The sequence below is a fragment of the Chiloscyllium punctatum genome, chromosome 32 (assembly GCF_047496795.1).
Source record: "Chiloscyllium punctatum isolate Juve2018m chromosome 32, sChiPun1.3, whole genome shotgun sequence".
Lineage (NCBI taxonomy): Eukaryota > Metazoa > Chordata > Chondrichthyes > Orectolobiformes > Hemiscylliidae > Chiloscyllium > Chiloscyllium punctatum.
In genome coordinates, this window is record NC_092770.1 from 64,048,468 (window position 1) to 64,073,978 (window position 25,511).

The 25,511-nt window shown below is 43.9% G+C and overlaps 1 protein-coding gene across 3 annotated transcripts in view; it reads left to right on the plus strand.

Moving 5' to 3' along the window:
- Positions 1–25,511, plus strand: part of tmtc1 (transmembrane O-mannosyltransferase targeting cadherins 1) — a 189,063-nt gene that overhangs the window by 111,635 nt on the left and 51,917 nt on the right. For all 3 annotated transcript variants that reach the window (XM_072552525.1, XM_072552526.1, XM_072552527.1), the window contains exons 8-11: positions 9,471–9,592; positions 18,883–19,050; positions 21,399–21,512; positions 22,470–22,613. In XM_072552525.1, coding sequence (XP_072408626.1) covers positions 9,471–9,592; positions 18,883–19,050; positions 21,399–21,512; positions 22,470–22,613 — 548 coding nt within the window. The remainder of the gene's footprint in view (positions 1–9,470; positions 9,593–18,882; positions 19,051–21,398; positions 21,513–22,469; positions 22,614–25,511) is intronic.

A 25,511-nucleotide genomic window follows, 5' to 3' on the forward strand; every position in this document is an offset into this window, starting at 1 on the left:
ATGGTTCCACATGCTCTTTCCATGCATTAGGCTGAGCCAGACTGACATTTCAGGATCCGATTTGACCTGAACTTCCAAACGTGTCTCCAATGTCTCTCGTTCCACCTCTGTAATACAGAGGAACCTTGATTAGCCTGGTTCATCCAGTCCCCAGCTGCTGGCTGACCTGTATTGAAACCTGCTCAGGCAATCTCTAGATTTTAGCATTCTAAGACTATAAAATCCAAATTGTTGTTGTGAAATTTGATATTAAATATTGACAAGCAGCATGTTGCAACTGAGCTAAATCCTGCCTTATACAATACTCCCTTCCCATCCCCTGACTCCTTTCCCAGCCTCTCCCCCTCCCTTCCATTCCTCTCATCCACCCTTCCTTCCAGCCATCAACCGAATTTGTTCCTCCCATTGACCAACCAGGTCGTACCCTGCACCTGTCTTCACCCCACGCACTGCCAGTTAGCATACTGAAAACACTGAACACCTCCCAATTTACAACGCTCTTCATTTTGGGCAAGATGGTCTTGAGTACGAGGGAAGTAATTACCTCTGAAGAAGTGTCACTGGACCCAAAACATTAACTCTGCTCTCTGTCCATAGGCGCTGCCAGACTGCTGCACTTTTCCCAGCAATTTCTGTTTCTGATTTCCAGCATCCCCGCAGTTCTTCGTTTTTTTATTTCTTTATATTTCTACTAATTTCATTGTGTTAATAATCCTGACTGAGTCATAACCATACACAGTCATCTTCGTAGCTGGAGTCAAGCAAACAGCTATCCATCAGGCAGTGTGTTGAGATTGGTATAGAGTGACACCTCATCTATAGGGTGGGTCAGTAAATTTGCAGACGATACGAAGATTGGTGGAGTTGTGGATAGTGAGGAGGGCTGTTGTCGGCTGCAAAGGGACTTAGATATGATGCAGAGCTGGGCTGAGGAGTGGCAGAAGGAGTTCAACCCTGTCAAGTGTGAGGTTGTCCATTTTGGAAGGACAAATACAAATGCGGAACACAGGGTTAACGGTAGGGTTCTTAGTAAGGTGGAGGAGCAGAGGGATCTTGGGGTCTATGTACATAGATCTTTGAAAGTTGCCACTCAGGTGGATAGAGCTTGTAAGAAGGCCTGTGGTGTATTAGCGTTCATTAGCAGAGGGATTAAATTCAAGAGTCGTGAGGTGATGTTGCAGCTGTGCAGGACCTTGGTAAGGCCACATTTGGAGTACTGTGTGCAGTTCTGGTCGCCTCACTTTAGGAAAGATGTGGAAGCTTTGGAGAGGGTGCAGAGGAGATTTACCAGGATGTTGCCTGGAATGGAGAATAGGTCGTACGAGGATAGGTTGAGAGTGCTAGGCCTTTTCTCATTGGAACGGCAAAGGATGAGGGGTGACTTGATAGAGGTTTATAAGATGATCAGGGGAATAGATAGAGTAGACAGTCAGAGACTTTTTCCCCGGGTACAACAGTGTGTTACAAGGGGACATAAATTTAAGGTGAAGGGTGGAAGGTATAGGGGGGATGTCAGGGGTAGGTTCTTTACCCAGAGAGTGGTGGGGGCATGGAATGCGCTGCCTGTGGGAGTGGCAGAGTCAGAATCATTGGTGATCTTTAAGCGGCAATTGGATAGGTACATGGATAGGTGCTTAAGCTAGGACAAATGATCGGCACAACATTGTGGGCCGAAGGGCCTGTTCTGTGCTGTATTGTTCTCTGTTCTATGTTCTACATCTCTCCTCCTTTGGGAATAAGTGGTTTGTGCTACTTCCTGGCAGAAAAGCTGAGAGCAGGGAATCGGCTCGTGCTTGTTGACCTGCCTCCTTCAAGCGCAGTACGATTCAAATGGCAAAAGACAATAGCAATCTCAACCTTCCAACATAACAACCCTCGACAGCTTGGCACTATAATCTCTGTTCAGTTCAGTGGCAATTTATTCTGTCTGCCATTCTCTCTCTCGACTTCGGTCAGTCTGTCACTATTTCTGCGTGTTCCTTTTACTGTCTCTGCTTCTCCCTTTATTTTTATAGCTATATATCTCTCTTTTTTTGCCCCTCTCTTTCTCTCACCGTGTAACTCTGCATGCATCTCTCCTTGCTGTCCTTACACTCCTGAGGTATGAATGTAAGTTTGGACCATTTCTGACTCCACTCCTTTATCAGGGTACCTGCCTGGGAGATCACTCTTCTAGAATAACTGAACTCATCTCTGAGTCTAATGACTGACTGGATAGGATGGGCTGATAAACCCAGTCAGACAGCCTGCAAACTTGGAAGGGTGGCAGCCAGTGTGGCAAAGAAAACCTGGGACACCTTCATCTTAGAGTCATAGAGATGTACAGCATGGAAACAGACCCTTCGGTCCAACACGTCCATGCCGACCAGATATCCCACCCCAATCTAGTCCCACCTGCCAGCACCTGGCCCATATCCCTCCAAACCCCTCCTATTCATATATCCATCTAAATGCCTCTTGAATATTGCAATTGTACCAGCCTCCACCACTTCCTCTGGCAGCTCATTCCATACACGTACCACCCTCTGCGTGAAAAAGTTGCCCCTTCGGTCTCTCTTATATCTTTCCCCTCTCACCCTAAACCTATGCCCTCCAGTTCTGGACTCCCCAACCCCAGGGAAAAGACTTTGCCTATTTATCCTATCCATGCTCCTCATAATTTTGTAAACCTCTATAAGGTCACCCCTCAGCTTCTGACGCTTCAGGGAAAACAGCCCCAGCCTGTTCAGCCTCTCCCTATAGCTCAACTCCTCCAACCTTGGCAACATCCTTGTAAATGTTTACTGAACCCTTTCAAGTTTCACAACATCTTTCCGATAGGAAGGAGACCAGAATTGCATGCATTCCAACAGTGGCCTAACCAATGTCCTGTACAGCCATAACATGACCTCCCAACTTCTATACTCAATACTCTGACCAATAAAGGAAAGCATACCAAACACCTTCTTCACAATCCTATCTACCTGCGACTCCACTTTCAAGGAGCTATGAACCTGCAGTCCAAGGTCTCTTTGTTCAGCAACACTCCCTAGGACCTTACCATTAAGTGTGTAAGTCCTGCGAAGATTTGCTTTCCCAAAATGCAGCACCTAGCATTTATCTGAATTAAACTCCATCTGCCATTTCTCAGCCGATTGGCCCATCTGATCAAGATCCTGTTGTAATCTGAGGTAACCCTCTTCGCTGTCCACTGCACCTCCAATTTTGGTGTTATCTGCAAACTTACTAACTGTACCTCTTATGCTCACATCCAAATCATTTATATAAATGATAAAAAGTAGAGGGCCCATCATCGATCCTTGTGGCACTCCACTGGTCACAGGCCTCCAGTCTGAAAAACAACCCTCCACCACCACCCTCTGTCTTCTACCTTTGAGCCAGTTCTGTATCCAAATGGCTGGTTCTCCCTGTATTCTGTGAGATCGAACCTGGCTAATCAGTCTCCCATGGGGAACCTTGTCGAACGCCTTACTGAAGCCCATATAGATCACATCTACTGCTCTGTCCTCATCGATCATCTTTGTTACTTCTTCAAAAAACTCAAATCAAATTTGGAGACATGATTTCCCACGCACAAAGCCACGTTGACTATCCTGACTCAGTCCTTGCCTTTCCAAATACATGGGAATCCTGAGGAATAGGATGTAATCCAACAACTTGCCCACCACTGAGGTCAGGCTCACTGGTCTATTGTTCCCTGGCTTGTCTTTACCGCCCTTCTTAAACAGTGGCACCACGTTAGCCAACCTCCAGTCTTCTGGCACCTCACCTGTGACTATTGATGATACAAATATCTCAGCAAGAGGCCCAGCAATGACTTCTCTAACTTCCCACAGAGTTCTCGGGTACACCTGATCAGGATCTGGGGATTTATCCACTTTTAACCATTTCAAGACATCCAGTACTTCCTCCTCTGTAATCTGGACATTTTGCAAGATGTAACTATCTATTTCCCTACAGTTTATATCTTCCATATCTTTTCCACAGTAAATACTGATGCAAAATATTCATTTAGTATCTCCCCCATTTTCTGTGGCTCCACCCAAAGGTCGCCTTGCTGACTTTTGAGGGGCCCTATTCTCTCCCTAGTTACCCTTTTGTTCTTGAGAAGCCCGTTTATTTCATTCAATAAATGGCACTCACAGCCGAGTCCCACTGATCAGAGTCACCTTGATCAGAGTCACCTACAGGGCTTGTCCCCAAGTGCAGCCTACCCTGTCACTCCAATTCCAGTGAAGTACCCATTCATCCCAATCTGCAGCTTGAGCTCAACTGTCTGGTCTAGCCAGGTAGATCCTGCAGGTGATGATTTTGTGGGGGAGATTTCCCATTGTTGAGTGATGCCTCTGTTTCCTACATTCCCTCCAGTCACATCGTGGACCTACTTTGGGCCAACTGTGGCAGATTTAAGATGGATTCCATCACTGCCCACATCCCAGGGAGGTAAAGACAATGACTGCAGATGCTGGAAACCAGATTCTGGATTCGTGGTGCTGGAAGAGCACAGCAGTTCAGGCAGCATCCAAGGAGCAGCGAAATCGACGTTTCGGGCAAAAGCCCTTCATCAGGAATAAAGGCAGTGAGCCTGAAGCGTGGAGAGATAAGCTAGCTTATCTCCTTCCTGAAGAAGGGCTTATGCCCAAAACGTCGATTCCCCTTCTCCTTTGATGCTGCCTGACCTGCTGCGCTTTTCCAGCAACACATTTTCAATCCTTTCATTATCAAGAGTCACTGTTCTTTCAGTAAATGCTGCTGATGTTTGAAATATAGCTATGCGGTGAAAGCTAAAGTGTCTCTTTTTAATGCAGTATCTGTTTGTAAATCAAACTGCTCACCACTTCCCAGACTGTTGGTTTAATTGATTGTGGGCAAAGGCCTCTGAACGATAGATTATGGTGGCGTGCACCTTAAATCATCTCGAGCTGGACCACAAATATCAATGCCAGATCTGCAGATCTGAAATCCAATCTTCAAGGTTCGGTGCGTGGCTTTGTACTGCTTCTGTAATAACAGCCAGTTACTGGGTGCTATACCTGCATCATTCATGACAAGAACACTGTATCCTCCATCAGTGAGCTAAGCAAATTGCCAAGTCTGGTTTAATTGAACCTGAAGATCATAATGCCAAGCAGACCACCAATAAAAGTGACTGATGGAACTGTCATCAAGCCCAACTATGTTTGGTGGGACAGTGTTCTAGGAAGAGGTCTTAGCTTGAAAATAGATATCCAGCAAACACAAGTGCCTTTAACCTCGAGACATTTATTGCTACTGTTCAGTGAAAGCAGGCTCCATGACGACAATTTCTTATTGCGCTGGCTTGGAATGTGCACAGCAGGCAGTGCAACTGGATCTTGTACACAGAATCATTAATGTCTGACAACACAGAAGGGGGTTATTTAGAGAGAACTGTCTACTCAATCTCCAACTCGCTCCTCGTGCCCGATGTACAATCTCATCATCAAGTGTTTCTCTGCTTCCCTCCTCTGGTTTCTGATCTGGCCTCCCTTAGGCTAACTAACTTCTCCTGCAGAATCTCAAAAATAAACTCTCTGACCCTCTCCCCTGTGCTTTTTTTGGTGACCATCTTAAATTTATCCCCTTCAATTCTTAGCACGATGTGAAAAATAGATGTGAATAAAACAAAAATCCTGAAAAACATTCTGATTTCTATGTTTGGAATGTCCTGAACAGTGAGTTAGTTAGAAGCACAGAAAATAAGTGAAGTCAGCTATTCAGCCCTTTGTGTATGCTCCACCATTCAATACGATCATCCAATTAAGTATCCTGTTTCCTCTTTCACCCCATACCCTTTGATCCCTTTCACCCTGAGAATTATATCTATCTTGTTGAAATCATTCAATTCTTTGATCTGAACTGCTGTCTGCAGCAGAGAATTCCACACACTTACCACACTCTGAAGAAATTTCCCCTTATTTCAGTCTCAAATGGCTTACCCTGCATCCTTTGACTGTGATCCCTAGTTCTGGAGACAACAGAAATGTCTAAATCCAGAAACTGAACCTGGTGGTAATCTGAAGGTTTGTTTAAAAACAGCCAAGGAAGGATTTTGGGAATGTGGCGTCACAGCCAGGGCTGACCTTTATTGACTGGCTCTAGTTGGTCCTCAGAAGGTGATGCTTGCTGCTTTCTTACACCAATGTAGTGGAGTCACTTGAATCAAATCCTATTCATCTATCACCTCTGCGCACCTATCACCCCTGTGCACCAATCACCCCTGCTAGCTGTATTGAACGATAGAATCATAGAATCCCTACAGTGCAGAAATAGGTCATTCGGTCCATTGAGTCTGCACCAACCCTCTGAAGAACATTCCACCAAGGCCCAGCTCTCCTCACTCCCTAACCAGATAGGGTGGACAGTGAGAGCCTTTTTCCTCTGATGGTGAGGGCTCGCATAAGCGGACATAGCTTTAAACTGAGGTGTGATAGATATAGGGCAGATGTCAGAGGTAGTATCTTTACTCGGAGAGTAGTAAAGGCATGGAATGCCCTACCTGCCACAGTAGTAGACTGTCCAATTTGAAGGGCATTTAAATGGTCATTAGATAAATATGTGGATGGTAATGGAATAATGTAGGTTAGATGGACTTCAGATTGGTTTCACATCTAGGGCGGAAGGGCCTATACTACGCTGTTCTATGTTCCATGGCAAACCCACTTAGCTTTCTCATCCCCGGAATTGAACCCACGTCCCTGGTGCTGTGAGGCAGCAGTGCTAACCACGGAGCCACCGTGCTGCCCCCATGATCACTGCTGCTGAGATTGAAATCAAACTGTACAATTTGAATTCTCACTCTCTCTGGAGTTGCACAACCTGACTACAATATTACCACACCTTAGTGACCATTAAACTGCTTGCAGCAATGCAAGGACCCCTGCCTTCTCTGGGATCTTATGAGCCAGATCTTATGAGGAAGACTTACTTTCTCAAGTGTTAGCTCAAGGAAACTTGATTGGATTTTAATTCTCTGTGCTGGATAATCTATGCACCAACTGAGTGCTTGGGAGAGATGGTTGTATAAGGGTAATACCAGTGGACTAATCACTAGTAACAGGTTAATAAGCTGACAACATGGGTTCAAATCCCATCACTGCAGCTGGTGGAATTTAAAGTTGATCACTAAAGCCTATAATATAATGCTAGTCTCAGTGTTGTCCAATGTCATTAATCTGGAAATTAGGTTAGATTAGGTTCTCTACAGATTCTCTCCAAACAGGCCCTTTGGCCCAACAAGTCCATCCTGATCTGTTCTGAAAATGTGTTGCAGGAAAAGCACAGCAGGTCAGGCAGCATCCAAGGAGCAGGGGAATCGACGTTTCGGGCATGGGCCTTTTTTAAGGAATGCTCGAAACGTCGATTCTCCTGCTCCTTAGATGCTGCCTGACCTGCTGCGCTTTTCCAGCAACACATTTTTCAGCTCAGATCTCCAGCATCTGCAGTCCTCACTTTCTCCTACCTGATCTGTTCTGGCCTACAGACACACTAAATCCACAGCAATGTGATTACAATAGAACCTTGCACATCGATTTTCCAAATTTTGGATGATCCAAACAAGATCTCAAGGTCCCGATGCTTGGGTAAACTGTGATCCAAACATTCAATTATCCGGCCAAAATACTCCCCACCCGTGTAGCTCGATAATTGAGGTTGCCCTGTATATATCAAGTGCCCTCTAAAATGGCCAAGCAAGCCACTCTGTTCAGTGCCAATTAGGAAGAGTAACAATTGCTGGCTTTGTCAGCAATACCCTACACCATAAAAGTATAAAAGAAAAATTAATTTCTTGACCGGAAGAAAGCTTCAATAAAAGTTAATTTTTTTCAAGGTGGGTGTAAAGGCTTCAATGCTTAGATTGCAGTCGTGAAACTGTAGTGGTAGACTGTGTGACTGACTAGTAATCCTTATATTCAACTCTTACATCCGTGTTGCTTTAAATAAATAAGTTACAGATGTTAAATCATTCCCATACCCTAATTCTCCTCTCCATTTGAAATGTTGACTCCTCACCAGGGCACAATTCATCCTTCACCACTTTTCCCAAATTGTCTTGATTTATGTTCTATTTCTACTCAGATAAAACGATACATTGGTAATGTGAAGAGTCTGTTCCGTCGATATGTTTCTGACAGGAGTATACATTTGTACAATACAGTTAGACTGGAAACTAAACCTTTAGAAGCCAAGTTACATTGCTCAGTGCTGTCTTGGTCAGGGACAAGAGTGTTTTCCTTTTCCTCAAATCAAAGCTTTGTTAGCCTTGACAATGTTGGCCTCAGTTACTAGATATTTGAGCGTGTCATTTAAGATAACACTTGAGAGCAGGATTGAAGGAATACTGCATTGCCTGAGCTGCCGTTATTCAGATGAACCAATTAAAGTTGAGGCCTCATTCATGACCTGCAGTGACCCAACAGAGGAGGTAATACGTATACCTTATCATTTGTAGTGTTGCTCTCCTTATCTGAGGAAGGATGTTCTGTCTATGGATGAAGTGCAACAGACGTTTACCAGACTGATGCCTGGGATATCAGGGCTGATGTATGAAGAGAGATCAGATCATTTAGGACTATATTCACAAAGAATGAGTGTGGGGGGGAAATGGTGGGGGATCTCTCTCATAGAAACCTATAAAGTTTTCTCAGGATGGATGTTCCCATTGGCCAGGGTCTCCACAACCAGGCATCAATATCTGGGGGATATGGGATAGGCCATTTAACACTGAGATGAGGAGAAATTTCTTCACCCAGAGAGTGATGAACCTAGCACAGAAATGTTTTCAAGAATGTAGTTCTTAGGGCTAAAGGAATCGAAGGGTACAGGGGGAAAGCAGGAGCAGGGGACTGAGTTGGATGATCAGCCGTGACCATATTGAATGGCAAAACAAGCTTGGAGGGCCAGATGGCTGCCTCCTGCACCCACTTCAATGTTTTTTTTTAGATTACATTATAGTGCAGAAACAGGCCCTTTGGCCCAACAAGTCCACACCGACCCGCCGAAGTGCAACCCACCCATACCCCTACATTTACCCCTTACCTAACACTATGGGCAATTTAACATGGCCAATTCACCTAACCTGCACATCTTTGGACTGTGGGAGGAAACCGGAGCACCCGGAAGAAACCCACGCAGACACAGGGAGAACGTGCAAACTCCACACAGTCAGTCGCCTGAGATGGGAATTGAACCCGGGTCTCTCGCGCTGTGAGGCAGTAGTGCTAACCACTGTGCCACTCTGCCGCCCACATGTTATGTGATAAAATAACTGACTTACACTGAAAACTGCTGCTTGGATTCCAGCATCTGTTTTTTTTTGTCTCTAACCTATTTGATTCAGCAGGTCAAGTATTAAATGTGCTGTGTCATTCTTAAATTTGACATTACCTGTTTAAAATTAGTGAATGAATTGACAATTTCCTCCTTTTGTTTTCTCTTTCTATCCTTTGCAGAAACTGAAGCACAGAGAAGTATTAGTGGGCCTGCTATTCCTGGTCTTCCCATTCATCCCTGCCAGCAACCTCTTTTTCAGAGTGGGCTTTGTGGTGGCAGAGCGGGTGCTGTACATGCCCAGGTAAAGGACCCATCGTTCATGTAACAGTCTGGTGTTTACCCCGTGCCTCTTCCGAGGAACATGTAGGAACAGAGCTGTCCCGGGGTGGCAGAGAGGTTAGCCAAGCCTTTATCATCATCTTTTCACATGAGTCAATGACGGTGAAAGGTACAGACTGATGGGTAAAGAGTGGACAGCCTGAGGTCTGGAGTGGAGTGGGGAAGGGAGGGGCTTGCTGGATCTGCTTCAGCCCAACTGCAGGGGTCGATTGACAACAACTTTGTCACCTGTTTTGCAAGGCCAGTGGTGAATCGTTGGGAGTATGGGCGAATGAAGGGGAATCTAATCAAAGTATTCAAATTGATATGAAGACTGAATGAATGACTGAATGCCAGTCTGAGTGCATGGACTCAGTAGGAAGTGACCAGGAGGCATGTCTACTTGGGTCAAAGATCAGCCAGGATCTTATTAAAAAGCAGAACAATACTCAAGGGCTGAAATGATCTCCACCTGTGTCTACAGCATAAAGGTGGGGAGTTCCACAAGTCTGGTGTTGCTGGGTGTCCCTCAAAACCTTGCAGTCGCTAATAGCGGAGATTTAGCACAAAGGAATTATGGGGAGCCTGTGATCATTTGATGAGATCATAGCTGATCAGCTCTATCGCCTGTCCTTTTCTGCGCATCCCCTAGCTATCCATCAATCTCAGTTTAGCTTCAAAATTTCAATTCTCTCGGCACCAAAATCGGGGTTTGCCACACCCATGGAATGGTGTTGGCCACAGTTGGATACCCTCTCTGAGATCTATATGAGGGGTACAATTCCTGGTTTATATATTGTGTGAAAATGTGTTTCCTGCTTTCAGTCCTGTAGGACCTTGTTCCGATTTTAAAACCATGCCCCCTCAACCTGGAACTCTTTCTCATTCCCTGATCCCTCCCCCCCCTACAGTTCTCATATCTTTGTCTTGTCTTTTTATCAGTTTGAATACTTTGATTAGATTCCCCTTCATTCTCTCACACTCTAATGATGACAAGCTGGATTTAGGAAACATTCTTGTGGTTTAACACTTTATACCATCTAATCAATCTCATAAATCTACACTGCACCCTCTCCCACATCAGTATAACTTTGCTGATATATAGGGTCTAAACTCAGTACTTTGGAGAGGTCTGCGCAAGGCTCTGTATAGCTTTCCTCTCCTGTGTATTCTATTCTGTCAAGTTAAAGCGACGATTCCATTAGCATTTTTGATTGTATTTTTGTTTTTGGGCCACTTGTAGTCATTAAGTGCCTCTTGGAACAGCAGTGATCTCTCAATCAGTTGCAAGTCTATAAGGTAGCCTGAAACCTCAGCTGAGCTCTTGAATGGGTCATAATTCCAGTGTCATAGAGTAGCACAGCATTGCTGCAACAAGATCGCCGGTTTGTCTTCATTCTTGTCCTGTTTTGTTATCCTTCAGTAAACTGCCTCTCTAAGCACTCCTGCGTTGCTAAATTCCAAAGCCGAATGCGCTGACCCCGAAATTCCAGGTTGATCTCTCATTTCCCTTTTGTTCCGTTTTTCTGCTTGATCTGTTCAGCCCCAAAAGCAGTTAGCTTCACACAACTTGGAGCTAAAGGTAAACAGATGTATGTTTCTTGAGAGCGTCTCGGCTTGGCTCCATAAAGTCATACAGCAGACATCACAGATTCCACTAGTGCCTCGCATTAACAGTTTGGAGACTGTGGCCTGGCCTAACTATTGTAGAAGAGGACAACTGCTTGAAAAAGCTATGCAATTAATGCTGTTCCTGTTGCTCTTCATCACCAGCCCTGCAACTCAATCAATGTACATATCCCATTCACTTTGGAAAGTGAAAACATCCATCACCGATTCAGGCGATACATTTAATGTCATAACAATTGATTGTGATAGAAGCTTAATTGTCTTCTCCCTTCTGATTGTTTATCCATTTACTTTACATCCATGTCCTTTAGTTATTGATTGTTGTGCAATTGGAAAGCTTTCTTCTGCCTTGACTATCAAAACCCCTTGCAAATTTAAATATCTGTATTGAATTTGTTTTCTTTTGAACAAAAAATATCAATGCCAGCTCTCAAATCTTGAAATGAACTTCATCATCCTTGTGACCATTGTAATACCTCTCCCCTCAAGGTACTCTCAAAGGTTCATAGCCCACAGAATGGAGCACTCAACTCCAGCTGACACCCCATCAGCCTTTTAAAAAGATTTTGAAGAACTGCCTTTGCTTTTGTATTCTTCTGCGGATGAAGCAGAGAAACCCATATGCGATTTTTAATCGGCCTTCTCAGCTCAACTTGCCATCTTTAAAGATGAGTCAACAAGAGTTTTTGATTTTACCCCTGCATTGAAGTCTCCCTCTTCCTAATGGAAAATAATCAATGGGCACCTGGGGAATAACCCTTTCCCCATCTCTTGGTTTATTGTTACTCAGTTCAGACTGCCAGGAGAAAGGCCAGTTTTTTTTTAGCCCTCAGGCATTTTTTTTGACCACTCGATCCTCCACCCAGCCCTGCCTCCAATCTTGATCTGCCATCCGTGATGCAGCCGGGCGGATGGATAGATGTTCACATTCTGCCAAGATTGCATCCATGTTTTCCCTCGGTTAGCCTAAAATAACATATATGGTAATTTTTCCAAATCAAATTGCACCACATTGCCCTGCTTTTGACAAGCGGCGTTATGTGTCGTCACTCTGTTATCCTGTCTGGTTTGACAGTCACAAATTACCAAATGGTGAACTACTGATCAATAGAAAGCTGGATCTACAGCATGTGGAAGTCCAAGACAATTCCATTACCGTCTTTGACTGTTATGGAAACCGTTTCCTTATTCTAACTGAAAACTGAAAGAATTGCAGATGCTGGAAATCAGAAGCAATAACAGAAATTGCAGGAAAAGCTCAGCAGGTCTGGCAGCATCTGTGGAGAGAAATCAACGTTAATGTTTTCGGATCTAGGAATTCAGCTCAATGCACCCAGGAGGGTGGCAGCGAAGGTGGAGATACCTGTTCCAAGGCCCATGAAATCCTAGCAGCATCTGAAAATGGCTGCCATTCGGTCAATGAGTGACCTCAATTCATTAGCTTAATTGAATAAACATTCTGAAGTAGAGACCTATCAGCATAGAGTCATAGAGATGTACAGTATGGAAACAGACCCTTTGGTCCAACTGATCCATGCTGACCAGATATCCCAACCCAATCTAGTCCCACCTGCCAGCACCAGGCCCATATCCCTCCAAACCCTTCCTATTCATATACCCATCCAAATGCCTTTTAAATGTTGCAATTGTACTAGCCTCCACCACTTCCTCTGGCAGCTCATTCCATACACGTACCACCCTCTGTGTGAAAACATTGCTCCTTAGGTCTCTTTTATATCTTTCCCCTCTCACCCTAAACCTATGCCCTCCAGTTCTGGACTCTCCCCCATTCCATGGGAAAGACTTTGCCTATTTTTTTTTCCATGCCCCTCATAATTTTGTAAACCTCTACAAGGTCACCCCTCAGCCTCCGATGCTCCAGGGAAAACAGCTCAGCCTGTTCAGCCTCTCCCTGCAGCTCAAGTCCTTCAACCCTGGCAACATCCTTGTAAATCTTTACCTTTCAAATTTCACAACATCTTTCCGATAAGAAGGAGACAAGAATTGCACACAATATTCCAACAGTGGCCTAACACATGTCCTGTGCAGCCACAACATGACCTCCCAACTTCTGTACTCAATACTCTGACTAAGAAAGGATCGTATACCAAACGCCTTCTTCACTATCCTATCTACCTGTGACTCCACTTTCAAGGAGCTATGAACCTGCACTTCAAGGTCTCTTTGTTCAGCAACACTCCCTAAGACCTTACCATTAAGTGTATAAGTCCTGCTAAGATTTGCTTTCCCAAAATGCAGCACCTCGCATTTATCTGAATTAAACTCCATCTGCCACTTCTCAGTCCATTGGCCCATCTGGTCAAGATCCTGTTGTAATCTGAGGTAACCTTCTTCGCTGTCCACTACACCTCCAATTTTGGTGTAATCTGCAAACTTATTAACTGTACCTCTTATGCTCACATCCAAATCATTTATATAAATGATGAAAAGTAGAGGACCCAGCACTGATCCTTGTGGCAGTCCATTGGTCATAGGCCTCCAGTCTGAAAAACAACCCTCCACCACCACCCTCTACCTTCTGCCTCTGAGCCAGTTCTGTATCCAAATGGCTGGTTCTCCCTGTATTCTGTGAGATCTAACCTTGCTCACCAATCTCCCATGGGGAACCTTGTAGAACGTCTTACTGAAGTCCATATAGATCACATCTACTGCTCTGCCCTTATCAATCCTCTTTGTTACTTCCTCAAAAAACTCAATCAAGTTTGTGAGACATGATTTCCCATGCACAAAGCCATGTTCACTATCCCTAATCAGTCCTTGGCTTTCCAAACACATGTACATCTTGTCCCTCAGGATTCCCTCCAACAACTTGCCCACCACCGTGTCAGGCTCACTAGTTCCCTGGCTTGTCCTTACCGCCCTTCTTAAGCAGTGGCACCACGTTAGCCAACCTCCAGTCTTTTGGCACCTCACCTGTGACTATCGATGATACAAATATCTCAGCAAGAGGCCCAGCAATCACTTCTCTAGCTTCCCACAGAGTTCTCGGGTACACCTGATCAGGTCCTGGGGATTTATCCACTTTTATGCGTTTCAAGACATCCAGCATTTCCTCCTCTGTAATATGGACATTTTTCAAGGTGTCACCATCTATTTCCCTACATTCTATATCTTCCATGTCCTTTTCCTCAGTAATACTGATGCAAAATACTTGTTTAGTATCTCCCCATTTTCTGCGGTTCCACACAAAGGCCGCCTTGCTGATCTTTCAGTTACCCTTTTGTCCTTAATGTATTTGTAAAAGCCCTTTGGATTCTCCTTAATTCTATTTACCAAAGCTATCTCATGTCCCATTTTTGCTGTCCTGATTTTCCTCTTCAGTATACTCCTACTGCCTTTATACTCTTCTAAAGATTCACTCGATCTATCCTATCTATACCTCACATACGCTTCCTTCTTTTTCTTAACCAAACCCTCAATTTCTTTAGTCATCCAGCATTCCCTATACCTACCAGCCTTCCCTTTCACCCTAACAGGAGTATAATTAGTCTGGATTCTCGTCATTTTAATGAGAAATGTTAACTATGTTTCTCTTTGTACAAGTGCTGCCAGACTTGCTGGGCATCTCCAATATTCTCTGCTTTTCTTTCAATTTAACACAGTTGACCTTCTGGTGCCCTTGATAAAATAAATATCCTCTGGTCCACCATCCCAAAGCTTTTTCCTGCCATTTTATTCCTCTCCCGTCCATGTTCCGAGGAAAGGTAGAAGAATTATCCTGGTGTCTTGAACAAAATCCCCTTCTCAGTCAGCCACAGCAAAACGACTTTCTTGATCATGTATCACACTGCTGTCTGTGTTGGGTGTGATGTATTCTGAGAGTGTCAAAGTTCATCAGTGATGCTATATTTGAAACAAAATGTTCTGTCTTAGTCCTTTTCTAGGTGAAATAATAGACTGCATTGAATTCTGAGTGCCCATTCTGGGAGAAAAGTAATCCTTTTGCCATGGATTCCCTGTCCATATTTTGTCCCTGCTGGGCCATTCTACTGTTGTCACTTCCTCGGGGTGTGGCGGTGGTGGGGCAAGGTTTTAAACTTCAATTATGTTGAAGCCTTGAGCGTTTTTCAGAAGAAGTATTCTGGGATATAGCTCTATTTTATGTCAGTGATTATGAGGGTGACTTTTTCACATGGAACACCAAACTCCAGGCTATGCATTCCACCCGCACCCTGCAACCCCCAAACAAAAAACTCCATTCATCATTGCAATATTCCAAAAAATAAATCTGTATGGAACAAGAAACTTGTTTCACTTCAAGTCCCTGCCATTGGACAGTGAAAATCGCTTGCCAGTTTATATTCCAGACTCCCCCACTTTTGTATGTATTCTACAGACAGTTTCCAAGGGAGTTAGGCTATACCAGATCTTATTGAATGGTATCTTAGGCTCTAGGAATTGAAGGGCCCATTCCTGTTCCTAAGTGGCACGGTGGCTCAGTGGTTAGCATTGCTGCCTCACAGTGCCAGACACCTGGGTTCGATTCCCCCCTCAGGTGACTGTCTATGTGGAGTTTGCACATTCTCCCCGTGTCTGTGTGGGTTTCCTCCGGGTGCTCCGGTTTCCTCCCATAGCCCAAAGATATGCAGGTTAGGGTGAATTGGCCATGCTAAATTGCCCATAGTGTTCAAGGATGTGTAGGTTTGGTGCATTAATCAGGAATAAACATAGAATAGTATGGTAGGGGAATGAGTCTGGGTGGGTTACTCTTTGGAGGGTCAGTGTAGACTTGTTGGGCCAAATGGCCTGTTTCCACAGTGGAGGGATTATAAACATCTAAGTTCAATAGTTACTATTCTAATTAAGTCATGTATTAAACTGTTGAATCTGGATATAGGTTTGCTCGTAGAGCTAGAAGGTTCGTTTTCAGACGTTTCGTCACCATATTAGGTAACATCTTCAGTGAGCCTCCACATGAAGCACTGGTGGCATGGCCCGCTTTCTATTTGTGTTTAGCTTTCCTTGGGTTGGTGATGTAATTTCTTACAGTGAAGTTATTTGCTGTGGTGATGTCATTTCCAGTTCTTTTTCTCAGGGGTGATAAATGGGATCCAAGTCAATTTGTTTGTTGATCGAGTTCTGGTTGGAATGCCATGCTTCTTGTTGCGGAGAAATTGGTGGACTGTGTTCATTGGGTACCCATTCTTTTTGAATACATTGTATAGGTAATTTTTCTTTGCTCTGTGTAGTTCCCCTGTGTTGTAGTGTTTGGTGGCGCGTTGAAGTAATGTTTTAATGCAGCTTCGTTTGTGGATGTTGGGATGATTGCTTCTGTACTTCAGTATTTGGTCCACATGTGTTCTTTTCCTGTAGAAGCTGGTTTGAAGTTCCCCACTGGCTGTTCGCTCTACTGCAACATCTAGGAATGGCAGTTTGTTGTTTTCATCCTCTTTAGTGAATGTTATGCCAGTGAGGGTATTATTGATGGTCTTGAAGGTTTCCCCTATTTTGTTTCATTCAGTGATGACAAAGGTGTCATCCACCTAGCGGACCCAGAGTTTGGGTTGGATGGTTGGCAGATCTGTTTGAGCCTCTTCGTTACTGCCCCTGATATCAGAGATCCCATGGGTGTTCCGTTGGTTTGTCTGTAGGTTTTGTTGAAGGTGAAGTGGGTGGTAAGGCATAGGTCCACTAGCTTGACGCCATTGTACTTACTGATGAAGTTGGTGGTGTTTGGTGTATGTATCTTTGGGTCTTCTAATAACGTAGTCAGTGTTTCCTTGGCCAGGTTGATGTTGATGGATGTGAACAGGGCTGTTACGTCAAAGGTGACCATTATTTCATCCTCTTCTATCTTGGTGTCTCTGATGGTCTTCAGGAATTCTTATCCTATATTGTTATCCTGCCTGCAGACAAAGAACACTTGACAGTCATTTTAAATCAAAGACACTACGTTGAGAAAGCAAATGTACTATTTGCAGATACCAACACTTATCAACAAGTGGTGATAGACCCGACCCCACAACAACGAGACAACCGCATCACAGCCCTATTCAAAAAAATTCAGAAATCTGGAGAAATAAATAAGACCGACTTTCAAAAAATTAAACCAGACAGATCCAACACACCACGCTTCTCTGGATTACCAAAAATTCATGAACCAGGAGCCTCCCCTCAGATCCATAGACTCGCTACCTGGAACACCAACTTACAGATTAGCCAAGGAGCTACACCAAAGACTAAAATATTTAGTTGTAGACTCACACCACTCCATCCCCTCCACCCAAGAATTCCTGAAGACCATCAAAGACATCAAGATAGAAGAGGATGAAATGTCTCTTTTCACATTCACAAGCAATTCTTTCATTCTTGTGCATGTAATAGAAGGTCTATCTTGTATATGTGTGGAACATTTTTTTGAATGATAGGGTTTTCTCTCTGTGTGACCTAGTACTCCCTCATGTTAAATAAATAGAATCATAGAATTCCTACAGTGTGCATACAGGCCGTCCAGCCCATCCAGTCCATAGTAACCCACAGAGTATCCATCCCATCCTTTTAACCCTGTATTTACCATAGCTAATTCACCTCATCTGCACATCCCTGGACACTATGGGCAATTTAGTGTGGCCAATCCATCTAATCTGCTGATCTTTAGACTGTGGAAGGGAACTGGAGGACTCAGATGAAACCCACACATACATGGGGAGAATGTGCAATATTCACACAGACAGTCGCCAGAGGCTGGAATCAAACCTGGGTCCCAGGCCCTGTGAGGTAGCAGTGCTGACCACTGAACCAATGTACCACCATTTTCAGGCCTGCACCCTCGGTCCTGGAGGAGTGCTGTCTCGTTTTTACTGTATTGTTTGTGTATGGTAGAAATGACAAATAAAAGCTACTATATTCTACTCAGTTGTTTGCAGGATATCTCAAAGTGCTTTCTTAAGTAGTCATAGATTTAATGTAATTATAATTTATATCTCTTCAGTGTCTAAGCTCTGTAAACCCCTCTAGCCTTGGAAACTTCATTAAGTCTTATCTCTAGTACATCGGTACGACCTTTAATGTACCATCAATGGTCTAGTTTCTCAGCTCTGGAATTGCTTCCTCAGTCCACCCTCTCTCTGAACCATTGCCTCTCCATTTCTGACTAAGCTTTCCATCACCAATTATAATCCTCATTCTTTAACTCATCACCTTTTGAAATTTGCTTGTGCTCCAACCACCTTGATGTGTTTTATTTTCTGAATTCAAATCGCCATAAGCAAGTGAAACTTGGCAGGTTTGGCAGCACCTGTGGAGAGAAGAAAAAGAGTTGATGTTTTGGCTGCAGCAGCCCTTCTCCAGAACCGTTCTCCACAGATGCTGCCAGACCTGCTGAGTTTTTCCAGCAATTTGTTTCTGATTTCCAGCGTTCTTTCAATCTTTTTCATATGTTAGCAAGTGGCTGTTGCCAGGCAACCCACAAGAAATGTTCTTCCAAGTTTTAGGAAATTTTGAGTTTAATTTTGATCCTCAATTTGAAATTATCAGGTTAGCTACGATCTCACTGAATCTCAGGACGGGCTCAATGGGCCAAACGGCCTGTTTTTGCTCTTATGTTTTCTGGTCTCGTGCGTGAGGGATATTTATTTTCCACATTGTTCACGTGTCTGTCTCCCTTTTGTTTTACAACTTCAGTATGGGATACTGTATCCTGGTCGTCCATGGCTTGAATCGATTGTGTGGCGTTCTCAGTAAATGGGGAACTACAGTTCTCACGGTAACCATGTTGCTTGTAGTAGGACTGTTCTTCTGGAAGACCTTAAAACAGAATGAGGTGTGGCTATCCAGGGAATCTCTGTTCAGGTGAGAGACTGTTATAGAAATGCATAACTGGGCCTGTACTCTTTGGAGTCGAGAAAAATGAGAAGTCACCCCATTGAAACTTCCAAATTTTTAGGACACTTGACAAGAGTAGATGCAGAGAGCTTGTTTCCCATTGTGGGAGGATCTAGGACCAGAGGACATGATCTCACAATAAGCAGCCATGCATCTAAGACAGAGGTGAGGAGGAATTTCTGCACTGAGGGGAGTAAATCTGTGGAATTCTTTACCACAGAGTCAAGGCTGGGTCATGAATTATGTGCAAGGGGGAGGTAGTCACACTTTTTTTATCAGTAAGGGAATGGAGGGTTATGGAGAAAAGGCAGGAAAGTAGAATTGAAGATTAGTAAATCAACCATGATCTCACTGAATGGGAGAGGGGGGAGAGATTGATGGGCTGAATGGCCTGTTTCTCTCACATTGTATGGCCTTACAAAGGAGTGAAGCAGAGGGAAACCTTGAGTAAAAGGAGTACTCAAGAGCATAGTGATAAAGGTGCACATTAAGCAGAGAATTTTGGATTTCAGATGAAATAGTGGGAGTGAGCTTTATGATCCAAAAGAGTGATCATAACAACAAATCCATGTCCTCCTGCCATGATTCCCACTGCATATGTGTCAATAGGATGACGATGCTGTTTGCTCCTCTTCAATCTCCTTCAGAGTTGGCCTCACTGGGGCACTGGCCTAACAGGAGCACCGAGCGATTTGTGCTGGTCATATTTCTGCAGGTTCCTTGTTGCCTCACTCAATTTCCTTTGGTTGGGGAGGAGAAGCGTATGACAGAAAATTCCAAGAGTAGTGACAGGTATCAAAGTATCAGAAGAATAGTCCTCTCACCAACTCCATCACTCCCAATTTGGTCATCGAAAGAAATCTCAGAGCCATGGGGTTTGGGTTCAGCTGTACAAGTTGAACGATGAACAGAAGTACGAAAATAGGTTTTTCAAAACACAAAGGAGGAAGCCCAGTAGTTCAAAGGGTAATGACTGTAAAGTGACCCAGACAGTGGTGTGACCATCATAGGAGTGGGCATCTTCCCTTCCAATGTTGACCTTTGCCTTGATAGCCACAGCAAGAAATGAGGGGAAGCTGGAACTGTGGGGCAGTTGATATGGAGAAGCAGTGGTATTCACCCAAATGGAGAGCAACGGAGCGAAGGTCCAGACATTGTTTCCAGGTTTGGATGCTGGAAAAGCGCAGCAGGTCAGGCAGCATCCAAGGAGCAGGAGAATCGACGTTTCGGGCACGAGCCCTTCTTCAGGAATGGAAACGTCCGAAACATCAATTCTCCTGTCCCTTGGATGCTGCCTGACCTGCTGCGCTTTTCCAGCAACACATTTTCAGCTCTGATCTCCAGCATCTGCAGTCCTCACTTTCTCCAGGTTTGGATGGGATGGTTAAGGAGTGAGCCAGGTCCTCAAATAACACTTTTCATTGAAAGAAAAACAGGTATTTTAAGAAAGTAATGCCCACTTTGAGTGTGGCTTATGAAGCTTCTTCCCTGCTATTTGTTCCCTTTATCATCTCTGAAAGATATGAAAGACTCCATCAGTTCTTCATTCAGTTGCCAGCATGTGCAGACTATACAAGGTTTGGCAGCTGATCCTAATCCTGCCCCTTTTTGGTGTTCCTGCATGTATAAGGACTTCACACAGGAGGAAGAATGGAATACTTATACACTTTTGTCTCTTTAACCCAGTGAAGCTATGGGTAATTGCTCGGACTGAACAACAGCCCCCACTGAGTTCAACTGTTTGAGCCCAAATTGAGATTGAACGTTGGGAGTACTTTTGTTGGGATGATTGTGGGTAGAGACAGCATCTCTGAATCACTGGAATAACTCAAATAATATTATCTTTATCCTTGCATGTTGATCACAGGGTGTAAACCCTTGACATTCTTTCGTATGCGCTCAATCCCCTCTAACCACTTGGACTGTGCCTCGTATTGTCAGAATTTGGCTAGAGTATCTCATCTAAAAAGCTGCAAGATCAGCAGGGATGCCCTGTTCACTCTTGGGTTAAAAGTGTTATGTTTTCTAGATAAGATTTCTTGTTGGCGCACGCTCACCATACCAGTAGGAGAAATGTGTCGTGAGTAATGTAAAAGGGAGAGTAGGGCTAGTGTCCAAGATGGTGTCTTCAGGCCTAAAGAAATATCTCAATCTTGTCCTGTAAGTTAATTCGAAGTGTTAATGCATTACTATAGATACTTATATTAAATAGCCATTGATATCATTGAATGTAATGAAGATAATAAAGTGCTGCTTTCACTAAGAGCCGTGCTGAGCCAGTAATTCTGGCTGATTATTTCCCTGTCTCTCTACAGATCTGGAGTTCAGACTTTGCCCCTTAATGCCAAGGTGCACTATAACTATGCCAACTTCCTGAAAGATTACGGTCGCCATGACGAAGCTGTTTACCATTATAAAACAGCTTTGAGGTAAGCAATGAGATCCATGTTTTCCTTCCTTTATTTACCTAACCTTCAGACGTAAAACATTTCCTGCAACAAAAGGCCACCCTTCCACAGAAGGGGCTTGGCTCAGTGCTGAAAGTTTGTCATGTAGAGCGGCTGCTTGGCTGTAGTCCAACGCCTTAGTGCTCCCTGATGAAGGACAGGACAAAAGTTGCCATAGATACACCTTTTTTTCTGTTGAGGAATTAGTTAGTCTGCTTGCAGTTCAGCAGATGCAGAGCAGAGTATTATGCACCCTGTCTTGTTTGCTGCTTTGTGTCTGCTTATCAAAAGATTGGTTTTAGGATTAAGGAACGTAGCATACCAGACAGACCGTGTAACCCAGGCTTGATGTTAAAGTAAAAGGAAAGAAGAGGAAGGCTTACGGAAAACACAGAGATCCAAATCCCATGAACAAAACAGAAATACTTGAATTTCTCTCACACTTTATCGAAGTTTAGGATGTTCAAAAGCACTTCAGCACTGATGAATTATTTTTGAAGTGCAGTCACTCCTGTCATGTAGATCAATCACGACAGTTATTTTGTGCACAGTGCAATCATGCAAACAGCAGTGGAGATGACTGTGCAGTTTATCTGTATGTAGCTGGGGGAGAAACATTAGTTAGATTTCTCGGGGATTTGGCATGCTAACCATGGGATCTTACCTTCATACACAAGCAATCACCTTCATTGAGGTGCCATTAAAAGATAATTGAAAAGTTGGCATAAAATTATATGAGATGTACAACTTTTAGGTAGACTGTTGTGCTAGGGAAAAGAGCCCCAGTCTGTTTGATTATTTCTGGGTAAAGTTACAGATGAAATGTCTCAAAAGTCTGCAGTCGACCCTGTAACATTGCTGTGTTGTGCCTGATAAATGGATTTACAGGACTGAATTCCTACTGTTCCCTGTTGGATTCTGCAATCTATTTTCTGCCAGGTTGTACCCACGTCATGCCAGTGCACTCAACAATCTTGGCACATTAACCAAGGACGTGTCTGAGGCAGAGGTCCACTACAGAGAGGCATTAAAACTGAATCCTCAGCATAACCGTGCGCTGTTCAATCTGGGGAACCTGTTGAAGTAAGTGCAAAGATTTGGCATGTGCTTTGAAAATGTTTGGAATGTTGCGGTGCAGATGTTCGAGTCAGTGTTAAAATGTGATCGTAAAGCGGTCACTGCTACAAGTGGGTTTGGCATTCCTCGCCATCTTCTGTTTCTGGAAATTTCTCTTACTTACGTTAAACTATTCAGGACATCTTTTCTGCTCCTCCAGCGCCGCTAAACTGCACTGCTGCTCTGATCGACCATTTCTCACTGTGCATCCTGTAGCTGAAAAAAAGCTGCAGACTCCCTGCCCATCAGGGTGGGTCTGCCTTACTGACATGAAACTGTTTCTGTCGTTCTTCCTATATCATATCATTGTTGCTTGGCAACAGTTCAATTTTGTTCCCATCTTCTTGTCTTTTTTAAGACATTGAATTATTCCCTGTGAGGGTTTTTCATAAAAGCTGAGTTATAATGCTCTAAGCATGTTTCCAGACACTCCTACATCATTCCCAGAACTCAAAAATGAAATCAAATCCATCACCTCTTACTGCACACAATATAGAAACACAAATCAAGCTTAAAGCTTTACTTTGTTCGGTCTACTTTAGAACCCAACTTTCCAAATAATAATATGCAGTGGACCATATAGCAGTGCTTATCTGTGGTTTCAGCATGTTTGAGTGGGATCACTGGAGTTCATCATAGGTACTGTCTGTACAACCCTAGCTCAACTCCAGCTGCAGCATGGCATTGCAAGTTTGGATTTGTTCTGGTTTTTGTTATATGTAAGAGGAGATTTTGAGAGAGGTACTCAAAATTAGAAGATGTTTTGAGAAAGCCTGTTGGGTGAATATATCTATTGGCAGGATGTGGGCGTTGCTGACTGGGCCAGTGTTTATTCCCTCGAGAAGGTGGGGTTGAACCACTGCAGTCTATTTGGTGTTGGTACATGTGGTGAGGTAGCGAGTTCCAGAATTTTGACCCAGTGAGCCTGAATAAATGGTGATTTATTTCCAAGTCAGAATGGTGAATGACTTGGAGGGGAATTGGCAGATAGTGGTGTTCCCACGTATCTGCTTCCTTTGTCTTTCTAGATTGTGGATTTGGAAGGTGCTGTCTGAGGACCTTTGGAGTTCTGCAGTGCATCTTCTAAATAGTACACACTGCTGTTATAAGCATTGGTGGTACAGGGTATGGATGCGATGTCAAACAAGCAGGCAGCCTTATTCTGGATGGTTTCAAGCTTCTTGAGCATTGTTGGAGCTGCATTCATCCAGGTAAGTGGGGGGGTATTCAATCGCCCTCCTGATTTGTGCCTTGTTGATGGTAGTCAGGCTTTGGGGAGTCAGGAAGTGAGTTACTCGCTGCGGAATTCCTAGCCTCTGACACGTTCCTGTAGCCACTGTGTTTATATGGCGAGTCCAGCTCAGTTTCTGCTGAATGGTGACCCTCAGGGCTTTGATGGTGGTACAGTCAGTGATAGTGATGCCATTGAATGCCAGTGGGTAATGGTTAGATTCTCTCTTTTTTTCGAGATGGTTATTGCTTGGCACTTGTGTGATGTAAATGTTACTTGGCACTTGCCAGCCTAAGCCTAGATATGGACTAGGTCTTCTTGTATTTGAACATGGACTGCTTCATGGTGCTGAACAATATGTAATCATCGGCAAACATTTCCACTTATGACCTGATGGTGGAGGGACGGTCACCGATAAAGCAACTGAAGATAGATTGGCTGAGGACGCTCCCCTGAGGAACTCCTGCAGAGGTGTCCTGGAGATGAGATGGCTGACCTTCAGCAACCACAACCATCTTCCTTTGTGCTAAGTGTGACTCCAATTGGCAGAGGTTTCCCCCTGATTCCCATTGATTCTAATTTGCTAGTGCCCCACTTGGTTATATACGGCATTGATATCAAGGACATTCATTCTCACCTCAACTGTGGAATTCAGCTCTTTGGTTATATTTGATCATAGAATTGTCATAGAACTTTGAGGGGGAGGTGAGGAGATTTTTTTTTAAGTAGTGAGTTATCTGAAATGCATTATCTGTAAAAGTGGTGGAAGTTGACCCGGTGGTAACTTTTGAGAGTGAAACTGTGTATTTACTTGAGCAGGGGGAGTGGAATTCATTGGGCATTTCTTTCCAAGAGGTGGAGTAGAACAAATTGCCGTGTTCAGTTTCTGAGCGGTTCTATATTGTGAGAATTCTTTGAGTGTTCCAAGGTTTGTGCACCCAAGCATAGCAAGATCGCAGGGTGTTTGGCAGTAGTCCAGTTTGGAAAATCAGGTCAGATTTGTCAGCACAGATATTGCTGTTGTCGGGGCTATCGGTATTGCGAACTGATTAATTGTTTTCTGTCATGTTATTGCGTGGTGTGCAATACACAGTGCAACAAAGCCTGTTTCGGCCTCACACTTGCAATTCACTGTGGTTTCTTTGTTCTCCTCATTGACTGAGTGCAAGTTACCTCATCTTACCATCCTTCAAAATATAGTAACCATTGTCAGACAATATTCTGGAGTCTTACTGTTAGCTTCCATTGCTTACAATGTGGAGAAGGGAAAATTGGATTTATAGAACATAGAACATAGAAGAATACAGCACAGTACAGGCCCTTCGGCCCTCGATGTTGCGCCGATCAAAGCCCACCTAACCTACACTAACCCACTATCCTCCATATACCTATCCAATGCCCGCTTAAATACCCATAAAGAGGGAGAGTCCACCACTGCTACTGGCAGGGCATTCCATGATCTTACGACTGGCTGAGTGAAGAACCTACCCCTAACATCAGTCCTATATCTACCCCCCCCTTAATTTAAAGCTATGCCCCCTCGTAATAGCTGACTCCATATGTGGAAAAAGGTTCTCACTGTCAACCCTATCTAACCCCCTAATCATCTTGTACACCTCTATCAAGTCACCCCT